Raw genomic sequence first — 20,406 nt, 5'->3', positions numbered from 1 at the left:
TTATGCAATTACTTCATTATCATATTATATTCTTTATTTATTTGCAAAACATGCACAAGAACAAATCATCTTTATTCACATTTACAGGATGCCAGTATGATACAAAATACTGGCTAAGGAGGGAGAGAGGGGGAGGAAAGAAAGAAAGGGATGGGTAAATAAATTCACTAGTATCCAAATCATCCTCATTCATAACTTAAAACAATATTAAAGAACATCAGAATAACAAGTTAAGGGTTTAATTCACACTGAACAAGAGGATACATAGTTTTTAAAAAGATCAACATGAATTAAAAGGCACTCATAAATACAACTAAAACATACTTTGAAAAACTCAATATCAGTGTCAATGTGGCTTGTAAAACACTGCCAAACTGCAATTCTTTCTTGTAATCATCACAATCAGATACGAATCTACTCCACAATAGATAGATACAGAACAGTTTATATTGTTCTGATTATATTGCCTAACCCTACATCATCTGTTTAATAATCTAACAATATTTTTTATGAACCAAAGCCACTCCATGTTTGTGTCTGTCAAATGAAAATGAAGATTTCCTTTTCTTTTTGTCCCGTAAAATGTTAAATCTTCCTTCAAGTGAAATCATCATGTTCACGTAAACATTGAGAATAGTCAATTAAAATGATCTGTACAGCACTATTTACAAAAGTATCTTCGCAAAAGACAAATGTTTTGTGGCAGCATGTACGCGTCATCCGTATCGACATACCGACTATAATTCTCTCTAGAGTTGTGGAAATGACTATCCTTTTAGTTTAATACATGTACATTCAGATGAAAGAAGATTTCATACCATATGTATCCATTATGAATCTGCCTGAATCATTCAACAACAAAATACAAAAACAAAAAAGAAACAATCTGCTATCTATCTGGATAGCAGGTACAAACAAAACAAAACAATTGCAGGAGTTGCAAGGGTTCAAATAGTCCCTCCAAAAAGTCCCTTCAAAAAGCATTTAAAAATTGATTTTTGAAATTTCAGCCCAAAAGTTGTTTAACGGTTAAAATATAAATAACAACAAAATCATTGGTTTGTATTTTAAGAATCCTCCTTAAAGTACCATTGATTAAAAAAACATAAGAGTGTTTGCAAAAATATCAGATAGATTAAACTCCTGATAGTGTGAGATATATGGCTACAAGATGTGCCATTTTAAACCATAAATTGTGGACAAGTTAGAGATTAATCGAGATTAACCGTCATACCTGCTTTGACGTAAAATACTACGCAACAAAAAATACTAATGTTTACTTTGACCAGGAAGTATACTAACCCTCTCTATACTGTTGAGATGATCATTATTAATCACATCGTTTAGTTTTGATTTGCATTTTTTGCATAGAATATATGCTGTGTCAAATAACAACTATCTTATTCACTTATGCTCTTTAATGGATGCAGCAAAACAAATAGCAAAAGCAGAAACAAGTAACAAATTGGGCAGCAAACTAAAAGTATAAACTAACAAACTTAAATGGAATGCATGAAGGAAAAAGTATCATCCAAAATGAATGAATGAGTGAATGGTTACTGGTAAACAAGCAAACTCTCTATTTCTGCAACTTTGTAATACTACCATCCATATCGTGCTTATTTCCACTGATAAATGTATCAAAGAGTCAAACTTTGTTGTTGATGTCAAAAGATCTTAGGCTCCTTGAAAAACTTGGAGATGAAAAAGAGTAAAGTATCGATAAGTCTAACAATTTAAGATGTTCCACTGCCTAGCACCAATGCATTGTTACACAATGCCACAACAATAAATTAATTTAAAACACACAAAAATGATACAAAAGGTTTAGTAGGAAACATGATACAAAAGTACAAAAATCCAGAACATTGCACGTAGCTTCTCTTTCTATTCAGTCTAGTCACTGCAGCAACAGAGAGAAATAAGAATATCATTTTAAACAAAACATCATGAGACACGTAGCTTTTAAAAAGCTGACAATTTGCTTGCATTGTCACAATAAAAAAATTAAAAATTAAAACACAGAACTTTCTTAATTTCAAAATACTATCGGTCTATCAATATATATATATATATATATATATATAGATACCGTCATCATTATCATCAACATTTGTTAAAGTCAGATAATAATTAGAAAAGATGTAGGGAAATGTAAAATGAAAATAGGGGAAATAGATAGAGATGGAGGGAAAAATGGGGGAAATGGGATAGAAACAAGGAGGAAGAAGGAGTAAGACATGGAAAGGTGGAATATAGACAGGGGAGACAGAGACGGGGAGAGAGAGAGAGAGAGAGAGAGAGAAGGGAGAGAGAAGGAAGAGAGAAGGGAAAGAGAAGGAAGAGAGAAGGAGGGTGAAAGAAGGGAGAGGGAGAAAGAAGGGAGAGGGAGAAAAAAGGGAGAGGAGGGAGAGAGAGAGAGAAGGGGAGGGAGAAGGGAAAAAGAAAGATAGAAGTGAAAAAGAAAGAGAGAAGGGAGAGAGAAAGAGAGAAGGGAAAGAGAAAGAAAGAGAGAAAGAAAGAGAGGGAGAGAGAGAGAGAGAGAGAGAGAAAGGAGAGTTCAGGACATAATAGATATAGACAGGATTAATCAATTGATCAGTTCTGATCATATAAACCTCAGAGTTCTCGTTGAAGATCAGAATCAGATTACTCTATCTTCATTTGGTTTTCAATCACATTCATGCATCATGAGATTAAGCTACTCAGCAAATGTCAAAAACACTATCAATCTAATCAAATTGCATAGCCAATTGAGTTGAATATTACTCTCTGAATTGAGTTCAATGGACGTTACATACAGCAGAATCAGAATCTGAATGCACCTACAACAACTGAATCACAACATTTAAGTTCCTTTTCAAACACAAATAATATGCAGCCTCACAGGAAATTAATCATGTCATTACAATAGATACTGGAGTCTACTTGTAACTAACACCCCTTCTCTTTTTTTTGATCATGCTTGAAAAATAATTTCAAATCAAACAAATTTTGGAATGAAACGTAAAGTAGAACGACAAGTCGCAAAAGCAAATGGAATCTTCATTTATCCATCACCTTCTTTCCTCTTGGTATACTACAATCTACTTCTTTGCTTACAATTAAACGACCTAAAGATTTATCATGTATGAAACAATTTCTACACCACATGATTACTTTTTTGATTCCTATATAAATTAAAAATAATATCTTGATCAACTCAACAGCTCAACTCTCTGCCTATAATAAATGATTGCAATAATGAGGAAGCATGGTGTGTCTTTGATGAGATGGAAGCGACCTAACTCGTTGGTTGGAAACAATGTTCTTCATGATTACGATATCTGCATGCACCTGTGCATTACAAGATGGTTTCTCGAGCACCTTCCAGGCTTTTGACAAGCTCCGCCCGGGATACGCTCAGCATCTTCTCCGCTTGTCTCTGCATATCATCGGCGTCGGGACAGCTATGACGGAACTTCATCTGCTCAGACTTGGAGACCGTGGTCTCCACGTTGTCTTGCTCTCTGTTATCCTTGAAGCGCACAACGCCATTCTGTAAAGAGTTCCTCTGGTGCGTGCATTTACTGGCAAACGTATCGAGGATACAGGCACTCTGCCAGAGTTCACTTAGATATTGATCGTCATTCTCAATCACACTGTGGATATCCTGAAGAACAGACTTGACAGCGGGTGAGAAATCGCCATCAGCGTGGCTCAGGATTTCAGAGACAAGAGTGCTGGTATCGTTGTTGAATTCCACCATTGACTTTGGACGGTCCTTTGTTGCATTTTCTGTCACATTACAACACTCTGTGGTGTCAATGTCTTTTTCGGGTGTTGCATGCTCCCTCTCAATATTGCTAGATGGAAGCCCCATTTCAGCCATGACTCCGTTATCATTGCAAGTTGGATTGATCCTGACACGAGTATTGTTATCAGGTAGTTGGAGCGATGCTGGTAGATTGTTCCTAGGGTGGTTCTTGCCCTCTGACATGCGATGCAGTTGTTTCTTTTTAATGCAAGAGGGCGCTGCCTGAGGCACTTTAGAGCGCTTCGATTCACTAGCAGCCATGTTGACAGTTAACTTCTCCTTGTTCGTAGCAATGGTCACACCATCCCTAGGGATCCAAGGATCGTAAGAATCAGCGGAAGAACTAGTGGACAATGAGTTCTGATGGCCAATGTAACCCCTATGTGAGCTCCATATGAGCTTCAAGTCCAGGGAATCTGGTCTCTTTTGCTTGACCCTACCGTGCTGATTGAACTGAATACTGGATGGACTCAAACCATGAGTTGCATTGTTTCTTTCATGACACGTCCCAGGTCTGGCATTTGGTTTAGCATTAGCGGTAGTCTGTGACTGAGGAAGAGACTGTCTACCTACAGTAGGCTGGGCACTGACAGGTCTCTGTCTGTTCCTAGACCCACGTGTGTGTCTCCTTGAACGACTTGGTCCATTTGACTGTCCACTTTGACCCTGTTTATCTACCTCATGTGTTACACCTCCATTTCCCATGCGTGCTATTAGTCTGCGAGGGCGTTGTGGAGTGTTGTCGTCGCTATCGCTTGATGAGCTTGTGCTGAACAATTGTTGCTGTCTGGCTCTTGCAGTTTGTCTGATACCTCCATTGCTCTTTGAGCTGTGGTCAGTGGAAGACGTGCTGTAGTTGCTTGATGAGGTCCTCATACGACGATCAGAGGACCTGCGTCGGCGTTGACGTCGTTGGGTGCTGGACGATGTGCGTGTATTACGACTGCTGCTGCTTGCCGTACCTCCTGTAAGCCTCTCGCTGCTACCCGAGGGACTGTGCTCACTAGGAGGACTACGGTTCTGCAGTGGACTGGTGGAGGTACTGCTTGTTTTATGGCTATCCTCTGTCCTCTCACTATTGTTATCTAACACAGTATTTCCTTCAGATCTGTCGTATTGCCTATCCATGATGGTCTCTTCGTTTCCATTCCCTATCCCATTAGTATGGTTTCCAACTGATCGTACATTTGCACTCCTACTTTCAATACGAGCCCACATATTTTCAACTGTATTTGGTAGAATAGCTTCACAACTGGCCCCGGTAACGATGCGTTCTTCAATCATACCTCGTCTATCATCTAGACAAGCACTAGTCCTAAGAGGGGCCTGCATGCCCATAGCCGTCCGACCTGGCAGAGGTAGAGTCTGGGCGTTGCCCCTGCTCCTGTTACGCCTCCTCCCTGACTGATCACTATCTCCTGATCGACCGTCTCCGGGTGACCGACGTCTTCGGTTGCTTCTCCTACTCCTCCTCTCACAAGATGATAATGATAGATAATTAGCAGTGTCCTCGTTTCGACGAGAGAGATACCCGTTGGTGAATCCTGGTGTTCTAGTAAGGTCTAGCGTCAGAGTATGACTATCCCATCTGATGGGTGGAAGGGGTACATGATGCTCCCTCAGTTGATTTGCTGGGACATACCCTTCTCCTAGGCAAACGTCACCGTTCTCTTCTCGTCTGTTGTCAGGAAAATTTGAGATCTGTAAAGACAAACATGAAAAAGAGATATGCACATTAGAAGGGTACATCAACACTCATCAGAAAAACATCAATTCTGTATTTAACAAAATAAGACACAAAAGAACAGGTAACAACAATATTCCTTAATAACCAGCCAAAATAGGATGAGAAAGCTCTACTTTTATAAGGAAGACTTCGTCCATGTATCACAAATTCAATTTTCCTGTACGGTCGCCACAAGCACCTCTAAAATGTAGAGCCAATTGGAGATGATGGTCTGGAAGGCTTGTAACCCTGCACAAGTCAATGAAGTCATCCATGAATGAAGACTGTTGCTGCAGAACATCAACAAATGTAATTACAACCGAGGGTTCAGCCCTCATTATGCTCTATAAACATCTGGCTAGCTCTCTGCTACTAGCATGCTGGGGTATGATACAACCAAGAAGATTTTTCTTGATACAACGTATGCCGTTTCAAAGGGACACGCTAGCATTGAATACAGCAGTATTCTAAACTGTACAGAGAGGTGACGAGGCTTCCGTGAAGGAGCTATCAATAGGAATCCTTAGGGCTTGGGGTGAAATTTAGCAAAACAGCTTTCTTCTTGTGAGAGCTTCTTATCTGTGTAAAGCTGAGATTGTAATTGTACTACGGGGTGTAATTGCTAGTATGGAGATGTTGGAATTTTGATGAAATGTTTTAGGCCTGCAACAAGAAAAACAAAAAGAAGGGAAACTGTTTGTTGTAAGTGTGTCAGTTATCCCTAAAGCAAAGCAGCACTACTACGATGTTCCCTGTCAAATTAAATCATTTGCCATAAGAGTAAGCAGGGACAATATACGGTGCTGAACAAACCTAAAGTAATTCCAAACCTATTACATCACAGTGCACTTGCAGGTTTAATCAAAGGAATGAAGAAACTGTTTGCACAAATAATTGTTTTTCTCCTCAAATATGTTGTCTATTTTGTAGTCTAAAAGATTTTATCCCATTAAAACAACCATTCCTTAATTAAAAGAAAATGTGATGAGAGAGAGTACGAGAGAGGGAGGGGGAGGGGGCATGGCCTATATGTATACGTCCTATATGTTCTGTAAATAGACCTTCATGTTTATTAAGTTCTTGTATAAAACAATTCCCAAACTTCAGGTTAATTACGACATGGGTACAACAAGTGTTGTATAATCTATGCATATCAGTAAGGGGGCACAGAAAGAAAGAGAGAGAGAGAGGGAGAGAGAGAGAGACAGAGAGAGTAACACATACAGATAGAGAGGAGAGAGATTCTTTCACAATAGATTTTAAAACTTCGTTTATCTTCTTTGTAAAGCGTACAGAGACATCCACGTATAATGTGCTATAAAACATAATTTAGTATCATTATTATTATTATTATTATTATTATTATTATTATTAAAGAGAGGGAGAGAGAGATATTGTGTGAGATAAGAGAGAGAAAGACAGAGAGAGAGGGTCAGAGAGAGAGAGAGGTGAGAAGGAGAGAGAAAGCTTGTGTGAGATACATGTAGTGGGAAACAGATACCTTGAGAGGGAAGGGGAATAGGGCAGTAAAGAAATGGAGTGAGGAAAACGAGATCATGAAGCAGAAACAGAAGTTGAGAGTGATGAAAGATAAAGGTGACATGGATTTACATTTAAATAAAGAAAAAGCTAACAAAAAGAGTAGAATGATAGACATTCAAACTTCCTTTTCAATAAATACAACCTCTTTTTCTAAGAAACTGGAATAAAAAGCCGCAAACAAATTAGGCAAATTACATTACACGAGTAACATACCCCAATGCCACTCACATGTTAACATGCGAAAGCAAAGACGGATTTGGAATAATACCTAACTGTCAGCTGTGTTATTCTTCAGGAGGCATGCAGAGACTCAGAGAGGGTTGAGAAAAAGTTTAGAATTCAGAAGACACGGTGCTAATGAGATTGAATGAAATCGAGTTCAGGTTTCGGCATCTGCGCGTCAGGGAGACAGTGGTGATCGATGCAACAGAAGACTGCCTCTTGTTACAAGGAAAATACTCTGGACAAAACCCTTTGATTTGACATACTGGTACCCAGCCAGCGTGGCCGGTTCAAGCACTAATCAAAATAAGATACTTCCCAATGTCAAGTATATATAGCATAGAACAAACAAAACAGACAGGGAAGAGAATGCCCATGAATCTCAAACTCTAAATAGTGCGCAAATTCAATGAATTCCTTTGCATCGAATCCATCTGTTGCTCAAAATGTTTACATTCAGCCTGGCCAACATTGCATTAGGATTCAAGAATGAAATTTCTTCATACAGTTTGACAGTTTGCTGCCAAAAGACACACCAATTTTCTTTTGAAAATGTGATAATTGTTCTTCTTTATTAGGTTTTTAAAATTGTATCATTTACCAACTGAAAAACAAAACCTTCTCTACATGTATATTAGCTTCTCCATCTCAGATAACTGGCCAATTTAGGATATATATCAAGTAAATTTAAAATCTAGGATACTAAAAGATTCTACATACAGAATCATCAGAATGAAACCTTGTTTTCTTCCAAAAACACGGAACTGGGCTATATAATTAGAATGAAACCTTGTTTTCTTCTAAAAACACGGAACTGGGCTATGTAATTCTACGAATTTACTGGATCAAGTGCGGGCAGAGGAAATCTTGTAACCGTAGAACGTAAAGAGCTCTAAGAGGATGTATTAAATGGGAATAAGACATCTATTTCTTCCAGCAATCTGGCACAATTTCTCCGGCTTTATCATCCTCTTGCAGTCATTCACAAAATGCACCGCTTCCTCAATGAATATGTGAGAGAATTAAAATATTGAGGGGGGGGGGGGAATCTGGAATGCATCTAGGTCAAATGCTTTGAAATGGGATAGCACACTACACGCAACTAACAGACGGTTACCGCAGTGATATTCAATCTCTCTTTCACCAATCCTGCCCCCAAATCTCGTGAATATGCAAATGAACGACACTTGAGGTGTTGTGCACAAACTCATGCTTCATTCACAACGAGGCAGCACAACTTCCTCCACGTCACACGAGGGCCGAGCTAGCGCGGGAGTCGTCGTCATCGTACGATGCCATGCGTTGACGCCGCCGCAGAGAGATTGGTGGAAATTAATAAAATGCTGATGGGAGTAGTCTCGGGTGACTCCGAGAAGGAGCCTCTCCTCCCCTAGGCGGAGGGACCTCCATTTCATCCCTTGAATCAGACCGCCTTCTAGAAGCTCTTTAATTAGACAAGGGTCATCATGGTCAGGATGAAGGGGGTCAAGATCATATACCTATGTCACACACCTTACATCCTATCCCATCTCTTGGGAATGATTGGTGTGGAGAGCCAGACTGTAGGAATAGGTCAAATCGTTGGAAATTGTACAAAGAGAAATATGCCAGAAGATTGTTATTGCATCTTCAACAAGATTTCCTTTGTCATAAGAAAAAGATTGTTCATGCATCTGATAAAAACATAATATGTACGCGAAGAATTTTGTTTTTGTCGCTGTATTATGGAAAGCTAACAACTGTATAAAAGTATCTCAAATCTCTACCAGTAATCTTTGTCCATAATCCGCAGAGGCAGTTCCTTGCATCCATGGATAAATAAATCACATTAAAAATATTACCATTGTTATTTTAAGAATATCTCAATGAGGAAATTTAGGATACATGCAATACCAAAGAAATATCAGAGATAATATCTTGATTGTAGGAAGAATGAGTCATTCAAAGAAAAGCAGAATTTCTTGAAAAGTTCTCCTCTGATAACTTTGATACAAAGACAGAAAGGATGAATGAATGAAACTGCCTTCAATTGAATAATTAGAAAATTTAAACAATTGATAGAGGACCATACATGATGTCATTCTATCATGCACATCACTCATCAAAATAATTTTCAACAAGTAGGCATATTTAATCAGTTACCACTTGCCGGTAATTGCTTCGTCATCCAAACCCAAGGGTCACTTAGAAGCTAATTCTAGACTGTTATTTTTCTAAAAACCTCCTGAATCAATATTTCAGTACATCTAATAGTTCCTTATTTGGGTGATTTAATTTAGTAAATTTAAGAGATGAAATATAAATCATATGGGTATGATGTTGATATCGAGTGAGATGAGTCAGTCCACGCCATGGGCTATATGTTTAGGAACAGTGGTCTAATATTGGACGGGAATTGAAAGAAGTAGAAGAAGTACACGCATCGTAGCAGAGTCAGCCCGGCAACACCACATTCGCATCAACAAAATTGGTTTCTCTCCTCATGTTGACAGAAAAGAGTTCAAATTAAAAGCAGGAATTGACGACGGAGCGAACTTGCTGACTAATATAGCCTGCAGGGTAAGTAAGAAGAGAACTTGAGAGAGAGATTGTGACAGAAGAATTGAAACTGAAATTATATTTGGGTAACTGTAGCGCTTAATTCAGCTGAAGGAATTTTTATGAGTTCTCTTTCATGACCGGTTATGACTTTTTTTTCGTACAAATGAGATTTTGTTCTTCTCTCTATTGCTGTGTTCCCTTTGATGATGATGATGATGGCAGTAGGGCCATTATGTGCTATTATGAAAGGCATTATGTTGAGCTTGGATGAAGTTTAGCTCCCGTAATTGATGCTGTGAATGGGATTAGGTAGACGCCCATGAATGATGATGACATAGGAATGTCTACTGGAGATAGATGTCATTTTCAAGGACAAAACTAGGTAGTCATACACATCAGAAGTTTCATGAACTTTGGTTTGAATAATTACGAGTTGTTTTCCAACTCCAAGTGGAGACATCTGCAAGTCTCCTGTATAATAAAAGATGCATTAAAAAACATCAACAGCAATCTCATCAAACCGTCATGTCAAACTTTGTTGATTTCTATAATCTGTGTTCTTATCACTTTAAATCATATAATTCATCTCTAATTTCAAGGCAGTACATCCTAAAAGTGTCCTTTCTCATGCAGTAGCACATTCTCCAGCTTTCAAATCAAATAAGACAACATTGTGACTCCCTCTGTGTATACGCCTGACTTGGAAGACACCAGAGTTCAATCAAGCCAAAATAATTCATCTTGATGAAGCAACATAAGACATATGCCCTTTGGGAAAGACGGGTTGCTCAGACCGGCTTGTCTCTTTGATGTCCTTTGATGAATTCATAACCCTGTGTGTCTTCTAGTCTTCAGTCGGGCGAGAATTCAATTATTGATGAGATGAAGTTCTACTGGCAGGTACCAGTGGCTACAACAAGTTGAGATTTCTACTCAATCATATGCAATATCAACCTACATTGCAAATATGATTGATATTAAAGGTTCTCTCTAACAGTTTCTGTTGAAGACGGAATGTGGCTGAATTGTGCAAGGTAATCTTGAGGGCTCCTCACAAGACTCTTTGCCTTTATTCTGAGTATCATTTCTGCATTCAAACTTTAAATATTTCATTGCTGAAGTAATGAAGCTGATATTTTGAATAATGAATTTGAATTGAATATTCACACAAGCATGAAACCCCAAACATACATAGCAAAATATATGATGATAAGTGGTTCCCTTTAAACGTGCGTGCACAGATGAATGAAAAATATTATTGTAACTCTACATAATATCAGTCTGGGCTCATTAGATTCGACCACAAATCATCTAGGTTTTCATAAACTTTCCCACCACCTTCTATTTCATTATCCAGATGGCTATCTCAATATTTAGTTCTATTACCAGCAGACTCCACCATCATTCTAAAAAATGATCACAATTAATGGTGAAAACTCAATGGATTGTGGTTACGACTGGAAAATTGATTCTCACACCCCTATGAGGACATTATCTCTCTCTCTCTACCATCTTCTTTCTTTAGCAATCCACGTACAGACAAACAGATGGAGAACAGGCTGGCACGTTCTGTATCAGAGAGCTGATAATTATCGTCCAGCATCAAATTGATTTGGATGTCCTTTACAGCTATCGCTTGTACCAGACGACAATTAAAACCAGAAATGTGTAAAGCTCATTATGTGTAAAGCTCATTATATCTTCAGCAGACTGTGGTGTAACCCATCTTACTCGGGTTACATGAAAAATTATTCATACAATCATTTCTAATCTAGTCGTGCAGGTTGTTCCTATGGAAACCTCCTAGAAAATCCGGGTATATTTTTAACAACATTTCTGACGTGTTTTACTTGTCATACTAAGCTGCTATTATTCTGCAGCAACCTAATTATTCACTTGATATGAATAGCAATTGGATTTTCAGTAATTCAGTCAGTTCCTCTTTTCCCCAAGCTATTTATTTTCTTCAAGTGAAGATTAATATTGTCTACCGGTAGTAATATGGATGGCACTGAAAGCCCCTTGAAGAAGCCGGACTCATTGATTTTTCAAAAATGATAAAAGTTTGCTAATGTATATTTTTCTTCAAATCAATACTTGTCACATTTTAATGAATTCTCTGCCAAGGGAAAGTGAGATACCAATGTTCCTCTGTGGTTGATAATTAAGTGAATGTGCACAAGATGACAGAGTTGGATGTTGGATAGAAAAGGGCTCTCTTATCTGTCACAAAAAAATATTAATTAACATCTGGCTGTCACATGAGTCTATCAACAAAGTTTAATAATGTCTAGTGTCTGAGTCCCTGAAGGACTTTGTTCAAATTGAAAGGTTTCATCGCGGTGACATTGCCTCTTGGAAGCCATTCTCTACACTAGTGGTAGGGCAGTCACATTCAACTTCACGTCAGTACTGAAATTGAAAATGGGACATGCTAAACAATTCATTCTCAGCATTTTATTGTAATAAAATTGCTGTCAGGGAGAATCTCCTAAGGTCCTATCAGTTTTATGATTGATCTTTAGATGAAGCAATTCTATTCAAATGAAATGAATGAATAATTATGGTGTGGTTCCTGTAATAACCTTCTAATCATCAATCACACAACTAAGAACATTTTCCTGAAGAGCTGATTAAATTTGAAGATCTCTTTGAAGACTGAAACATGACTGTACCATTAGAACTTTAGAAGTTCTACACTTACTCCGCCCCACCTCACCTCCAAAGGCTCTATATAACTTTGGAGAGTTTACATTGCAAACAAGGAATTTGTACTAAAATATTGACTCAAGAATATTGAGTACACTCAGTACACGATTGAAAGGAGAACATAGATTGGAACACACCATGGACCTACTACGAACACACCCACCAGATGTGAGTGAGAGAGCACTCCCTAGACCCTCAGCCAGACAAAAAAAGAAACAAGTGTAGCTAGACAACCCCCAGACAGAAGGTGGCCACTCGCTACGGTAGACCTTGAACTCAGCTGCTGTTAGACTCTAAACAGTCCATAGTGACTCATGCTAACAAGGTTTTAATTCCTTGGGTAATGAGATTAATTGATCACACCTCACTGGTCTAATGATATCATGTCTGCTGTATATACCCTGAGGTGCAATTGACCTAGAGACTAGAGTTTCAGGTTAAAGGATCATCTAAAAATAACTTTCCTAGACCAGTTTTCATCTCACTCTTTCTTTTCCAGCATGATATCACTTCCTCTGAAGGTCTTCCATAAGTAGTGACAGTTTCTAGAATGGTACACACTACATGGACCCTATACTATACCCTCCACTGAAAGATGACAATGGATGACCAACAGCTAAACCCATAGGCCTGTTTACATCAGCTCGAGGTTGCCAAATAACCCGCTATTTTAACCATCACGATCGCAAATACATGTAAACCAATTAATTTGCGTCCTTATCAGCCCACAGTTGCAATTACATGTAGCAGGATATTTAGTTGAAAAAATATCCCAAGAAATCTAGGCCTTGTTTCCAAAATATCCTGTTATTTGGGACAAATGGGCTAATGTGCGCCTCTGTGAGCTAGTTTGTGATGAGCATAATTTTGAGCTTCCAAGATAATATCCCGAGTCTGAAAATAGCGGGTTATTTGGCAAACTTAAGCTGATGAAGACAGGCTTCATGTGACATTCCTACATGAGAGTCAAGGGTGATGAATGAAAGACAATAGACATCCATGATGTTATCCAGAGATAATTGCTATGTGAATGTCAATGTCCCACAATACATTCCTCCAAATGAGCTTCATCTCTGTTTTGATTTTTTTCTGGTATGCATACGAACGTGCATATTAGTGCTGTTACATCACGGATATCTCCAATTCCGTTTAACCGCCTGTCAAAACCGGACGGTTTTTTTTTTGGGCCGTGTGAAAAAGCAGGAAGGTGATTTAACTGAAGGCGCCGATTTGTGCTTGTGAACTAGTCACAAATAATAGTAACAATGTCGTTTTAGAATAATGTGTAAGATCATTAAAGTAAATTAAAAACAGTAGAGGACCTAGGATAGAACCTTGTGGTACACCATGTGTTTAACTTGGATGAATATATATTGAGATCTATTACAAAGATTACTTTCAAACCAAGATGACAGACTAATTGGAGTGTTGTTCTAGTTTCCAAGTGGTAAGTCATCACACCGATTACTGAGCTGGGAGACATTGCCAGGCATAGTGCCAGGTGGAGGGGCATAAATCGACACTTTTAAAAAAAAAAAAAAAAATTAAAAACAGGAAAACGAAACCGTCCAATTGAAAACGGAATCCGCCATGGGCGGTCGGATACCGGACGGTTAAACGTTTGACTACAGCACTAGTGCATATATCCACTCATTAAATAATGGAGGAGAATTATCATCATGAGAAGACAGCAAAAGCTCAAAGCGGCCGAGCTCTGCAAAATCCAATGTTTTATACCGGCAAATGTACATCAATGTCATCTAAAAATCATCCGAGGGATATTAACCAGAGGTGCATATTAAAAGTGAGTGAGAGAGAGAAAGAGAGAGAAAGGAGGGGGTTCAGAATCCAGATGTGCCCTATGAGGGTAATATATAATTGTTGATATTAAGTGCAATCAGCATATACACCTGGCTAAAACTAGTACAAAGGTGAACTAAAGTGCACACTTCATGGCTGGTTGAAAGGGTCTGTCCAACCATATTTGTCAAGTGTAACAATTCTAATTCTTGACTGTAACCTAGCTCCTGTTTACCTCTTGAAATTACAATGGACCCGACTTAACTAGGACCCTACATGTATGAACAGTGTGCTGGCTGGCCTGGGCTCCATATGGAGGTTGTCGGCTGTGCTCCAGTGGGCTGAGGTGACAACGAATGCCCCCCAAACCCTGGGATCTCCCTCATTTTTCATCCTTCCATACCACTGGACATGAAATGGGCCGTGGTATGAATTACTGCAAGCATGACTCATTTGTTACAGTCTAATCTATCTATCTAGCGAGTGAAGTGTTAGGTATTCATAACCATCATCACCATCTCATTTCTAGATATATGCCTCCAAAAAAATATGAACATTAAAATTAGGACTTGATTTCAAGATGACAAGAAGATCGTCTCTATGTCCATTTTGAAGTAAGATCAGCCCTAAAACCTGTCTATAAAGATCACCCAATGGAGACAAGTAAGGTGAATTTACAGGCAGGTGGTCTTCATGTACAGGTTCCTAATCCTATAGTGCATGTTTCAATGAAAAACCATTTTCTACGGAAACGAAAAATGTGGTCTTTGTAGACAGGTGGTCTTTCTATACAGATGGTCACAAAAGCAGGTTTGACTGTACAAACATTTTCCTAGCTTATCCTAGTCTAGTTATATCATGCATGAACTTCTAAAAAGCCACAGGTTTTAGGGCAGTATCATGTATCTCTTATCAGAAGCCACTATGGCTAGCTACCCTGGTAGATTGTGGTTACTCAGGGAGAGTTCAAGTCTAAACTAAAGGAGACCAAGGAGGGAGTGGAGACAGAGCTATCAAACAGACATCTGAGAGAAAGAAGGCCTGTTTTCATCAGCTCGAGTTTGCCAAGTAACCTGCTATTTTAACTATCCCGATCGCAAATTAGCCAGTTAATTTGCGTCTACATCAGCCCGAAGTTAGCGGGATATTTGGTCGGGATATTTGGTCGAGATAATCATTCCAAGACATCTTTGGGTAGTTTACAAAATATCCTGCTATTTGTCTGGTGCGTTTTCACCAGCCTGAAGACTCGCACTCTGCGCAAACGCCGAGCAAAATATAGGCCTATCTCGAGCTAATTTCTCAAGCTCGAGTTTCAAGTTTCGAGGTCGAGTCTCGAACTGATGAAGACGCGATTTGTAACTTCGTGATTATTTCTCAAATCAGAAATAGCGGCTATTTTGAAATCTCAAGCTGATGAAAACAGGCCTAGAGAGACCAACCAACGTTTCTTATCAACAGGATACTTTTATTCTCACTAAAGAAACGGAGCATTCTTGTTTCCATGCTGTTATCTTATAGGAGTGTCCTCTCAAGACTCTCTACTTGTCAGTCATAATCAACCCAGTATCATTCATGTTATCAATCCAGTTTGACATGTACCAAGATTATTTTCAGTTTTGGTTTGTCATTTATCGTCTAAAAGAAAGCATCTCAGTCCAACGCATTATCAAAATTTGACCGGTAACTCCATGCTGTGAACAACATCCTACCAGGCTACCATTACACCTTTCTATCTCGCTGTAACATGATCAAAAAAAGCTGAAATAAGTATTTGACTCTGCACTCTAATAAACTGCAGGGTACTTCTTCACATGGTTCACACTCAATTCAAATTGCTATCCGAGAAGATCTTTCCAATATATTTTTGACTCTCCCAAAACCGAGACAGTCTCTCTGTCAAGCTAGTTTCTATTGCCAGAATGGCAGGATGTCTCTATTTCAATATTGCTTCTTTCCATTATTTCTAGACCCAATAAGGTTTTTTTTCTTCTTTCAAAGTTCACAGCTATATCAACCCATGCAGTCTGTGGTGTCAAATCATATCAGGATAGTGAGTATTGAGGAGACATTGCCTTGATTGTGAAGTGGTCATTATAGTGCTAACCCAATACTACTGACCTTTATATATCTAGTCCTCTGGAGATAGCCGTGGATGATGCCTAGAATAAAGCACTCAAAGTTTCAATTTCAACCAAGCAATCCATTCCACAGCACAGACCCGGCCCTTTGTGGGTATTCATAGCTGTGTTTATTGGACCTAAACTGATCTTATTTACCATCAAATATAGCACTTTGATCATACCAAGTCGGCTATCATTACAGAAATATAAAACCGTGTTCGCCTTGGCAAGGATGACGGAAAAGAAAGCAGGAAAAGTATCATAATCTCACTATCAGTTCCTCCTTTTCAATTTCATCAACAAATGAAAATACACTCAACATTTAATTTTGACTCTATAAAGGAATTAAATTATATCAGAAGCACAAAGAAAATAGGGTCTATTAAAGTGAACATCTAAAAACTTAAAAGTATTGATACAAGCCTACACCATTGTGATGTCATATTGTCATTAATGTTACGAAATTCATGTGAGTGTAAGCCCAATTCTATAATACTATGTGTCAACAATATGGGGGCATGTGGAAGGAATGGCGACATGGTATACAGGTATGTTTTGTTACAACCTTATGGTAATAACAAGCACCCAATTATGATGTTTTGTTTGATAAAAACTGCGGGTCTCAGAGTTGGCATTTCCTCAGATACAGGTTGTATATTCAAATGACTCGATTACAAACTTGCTTCCTGGTAAGAAAGGTTTCATCTTTTGAAAAACAATACTTTAGAAGTAAAATAGACATCAGGTTATAACTACAAGTATAGCAGGCTAATGAGGATGTTGAATTTCAACTGGAGGACATTTAAAACCCAATGAAAACATGTAGTATGTACCTGAAGAAAAGGTGCCTAACATGCTACCAACAGAAATGAAACAAGTAACCAGACATTATGCTTTGATCAAATGACTAAGAGAATCTTTCAGCTAGTTCAAAGATCATCATACATTGTCTGAGACAAAGAAAACAATTAAATCCCTGATCAGATATGTACATAACCCATTAACGCCCACTCCATTCCATAGATGTACCGGTAGTCTTTAATCAAATCATTGATATACTAAACATCCAAATTACTAAATGTTTCAGTCCGCATGTCAAAGCTTCTGAGCTGGTCTTTTGAAGTGACATCCCATCAAAATCAATTTTAAAGTATTATTGATTATTTGAGCTAACTTGTTGAACTATTCAACTCCTCACCAGTTCCTGAGAGGGTGAGCACAAAGCAATCCCCCTTCTTCAATTTAGTAAACAACCCCTCACAACAGTTAATTTGAAGTGCTACAGCAAGCTTTCAAGACAGAAAGAAAGCTTGGTTAACAATGAAGCCTACAAAGCAAGGGATATTCTGGTGTAAAGAACGACTGGTAATTGCCCCAAGGTTTATCCTAAGTATCTTCTTATCCCATGGGGTCCGAGCATCAATCCTTCAAGAAAGAGACAGAGATTATTGTTCCCTTTTCTTCCCAGAGCTGTGCAGCATATAACTGTGGGGGATCACGAAACCACGCTGTTTGTTGTAAAAATAGAAAATGGGAGAACATTATTGATTCCAATCGTATTCATGTGATCCATCATAGCAGAAAACACAAACATTGCGTGCCTGCCGTCTCATTTCTACTAATGCACGTTTGACTGGTTTGTAGAAACCATTTCATTCCTCAGTTTGGATATAATTCTCTCTCTGAATAGAAACATCAATACTTCTCAGTTGAAAGGAGGTTGTCTACACAAACCCAGTCTTCACAATTCTTCAAAACATAAAGGGATTTTTTTATCTGTGGATTGCAACATCAATACACATTATCATCTAAGGGTGCCACTGCGCTTTGTTACAAGAATAGACGGTCTGTAGGTTACACAAAGACCACTGCAAGTTGAGTCGTGCTGTCCTATATTGATAACATCACATGCACATGATACAAAAAATACCGTCAAAGTAAGTAAATATAAAAAGATGTAAGGAAACAAAACTACGGCTTGAACAAAAAGAGATCAAGGAAAATAATACGCTATTTCTGTCTCTGATTTTGTTCAAGATAATGACCAAGATATATTTACACAGCACAAACAAGGTTCAAATTTCTAACGCTCTGAACAAATACTCTTGGAGATAATGAACTTGCTCGTTCTCAAAATACAATTACATTGAAAAATGAAGTAAAAACAACTGGTAGGCATGAATAGTGTTACAAAATATTTCCTTGCTGCATGCATATATCCTGCTACTGTACTGCCTCTTCCTGAAGAGAAAAACACCTTGAAGTTGAAAGTTTTTTTGTAATTCAAATGGGTTGATGCACATTCAATTTGGGTTGTATTAAACTACTTGCCCAAAAATGTACTCATAACCTTGATTAAAAAGTCACTCCACTGTCATTAGCCAGAAGCGAACATAATGCTCAATGACATCACAAATGAAACCTACACTGAAACAATTTACCCGCGCAAATTGCGCTCATCTCATCTGTAACTGCAACAGACTGCAATTAATCATGCCATCAAGCTGAGATATTCAATCTAAAGCAGCTAGACAGGAGGGTTGACTAGTTGGTTGGACCCGGCCATCTTAATGAAGACCTCATCACATCCATCCATCATGGCAGCTGGCATGTGGATACTTTTCATCTAATCCTCCTCTTACAATCTAACGACAACTAATACATCACAGGCAATGGCTAGCCTCCAAATAATTGCACAAACTTCGCTCGGGTGAAATGAGTTAGGAGACCCCAATCACTCATTACTTCAATTAAAACACAATGAATGCACTGGACTCAACCACATTCATCAGAGAAAACAAATATGTCATATTTATTTTTCTCCCTCGGTAACAACAGTAAACATGACGCGTGTTTGATGAAGTCACATTTAACCTTCTTATTTCAACACTGATTATTAAAATCACTTACTTCACAATGTCTATACATAAAAGACATGACCATATCATTATCATATCAATTGTATTCTAAGAATTGCATACATGTACTGTTTAAATAGCACCTTTAAACAAAATTAATAATAGTTTTGCCGTGGGTCTGCTGCCCAAATCCAAAGATACATTCATTCATTCATCGCCTACAAAGAAAGATTCTTAAAAAGCTTAGCAAACTGACCAATTTTAAATGTATGTGAATAATTAAAATAGTTGAATGTTGGATAATCATGATGTATGGTCACTATGGGACTCTATAAAACAAGGGGATTACATTCCAATCATAAAGTTAAAAATAGATTAATCATACGAGAAATTTTTGTGGGAGAACAAATTACAAAGTTCTGTACTCACTCGAATTGAAGTAGATTAGAGCAGGATCCTAGAATAAAACCATCCATCAATTATATATCTCTGATTATTGACAGCATTAAATAGACGATCCTCAATAAATGCCCATATCCTGTGGGCTCGTTGAAAGAGCGAAGGTATAACAGATAGATCAAACAACTTGACAGTCCGAGTCAGTAAGCGCCAATGAAAGAATCGGGCAGGTAGAGAGAGAGAGAGCACGACCTGTTGGTACAAGCTCCAACGATTGAATGATTAAAGTTCAGCAGCCCCTAACCGCACCAGCACCACTAGTACCACTGAGGCAGGCAGCCAGGCAGGCAGGCTGGCTGGCCAGACAGACACGCAACAGAATTGTTTAGTATCACTCTATTGTGTTATGTATGCATTGTGTGTTTGGTAGAATGTGTGTGTGTGTGTCTGGAGGGAGACACAAACAACAGGTAGCAATTTGCTAGCTGGCTGCAAATCCCCTAATGCATGCACTCCATCCAAATATTAATGCAGCGGCAATAACAAAAGAGAACCGGTGAGAATTATCACTGATTAATACCGGTATATACTCCTTTCCTCTATAATCCTCTAAGTGAAAAACGGGAATATATCAGGAATATCAAAATAAAAAGAAATAACAAATAATTTCAAAGAAAAGAAGAAGGTAAT

The 20,406-nt window shown here is 38.3% G+C and overlaps 1 protein-coding gene across 1 annotated transcript; it reads right to left on the bottom strand.

Annotated features, from left to right (window-relative positions):
• Positions 1 to 2,480: 2,480 nt before the first annotated feature.
• Positions 2,481 to 20,077, bottom strand: LOC115924051 (AF4/FMR2 family member 4-like). The gene is made up of 2 exons (XM_030985660.1): positions 19,747 to 20,077; positions 2,481 to 5,497 (listed from the first exon to the last, which is right to left on the bottom strand). Exon 2 carries the CDS (start codon positions 5,132 to 5,134, stop codon positions 3,344 to 3,346), a length of 1,791 nt encoding a protein of 596 aa, XP_030841520.1. The 5' UTR covers positions 5,135 to 5,497; positions 19,747 to 20,077; the 3' UTR covers positions 2,481 to 3,343.
• Between the last annotated feature and the right edge of the window lie 329 nt (positions 20,078 to 20,406).

The sequence above is a fragment of the Strongylocentrotus purpuratus genome, unplaced genomic scaffold (assembly GCF_000002235.5).
Source record: "Strongylocentrotus purpuratus isolate Spur 01 unplaced genomic scaffold, Spur_5.0 spur5_contig_836, whole genome shotgun sequence".
In the NCBI taxonomy this organism is placed as follows: Eukaryota; Metazoa; Echinodermata; class Echinoidea; order Camarodonta; family Strongylocentrotidae; genus Strongylocentrotus; species Strongylocentrotus purpuratus.
The sequence above is the reverse complement of the archived record's forward strand: the minus strand, read 5'-3'. Positions and strand labels throughout refer to the sequence as shown.

What these genes read in the sequence shown, in the direction of transcription:
- LOC115924051 (XM_030985660.1), bottom strand. Translation starts at nt 5,134, where the DNA reads ATGGGCATGCAGGCCCCTCTTAGGACTAGTGCTTGTCTAGATGATAGA.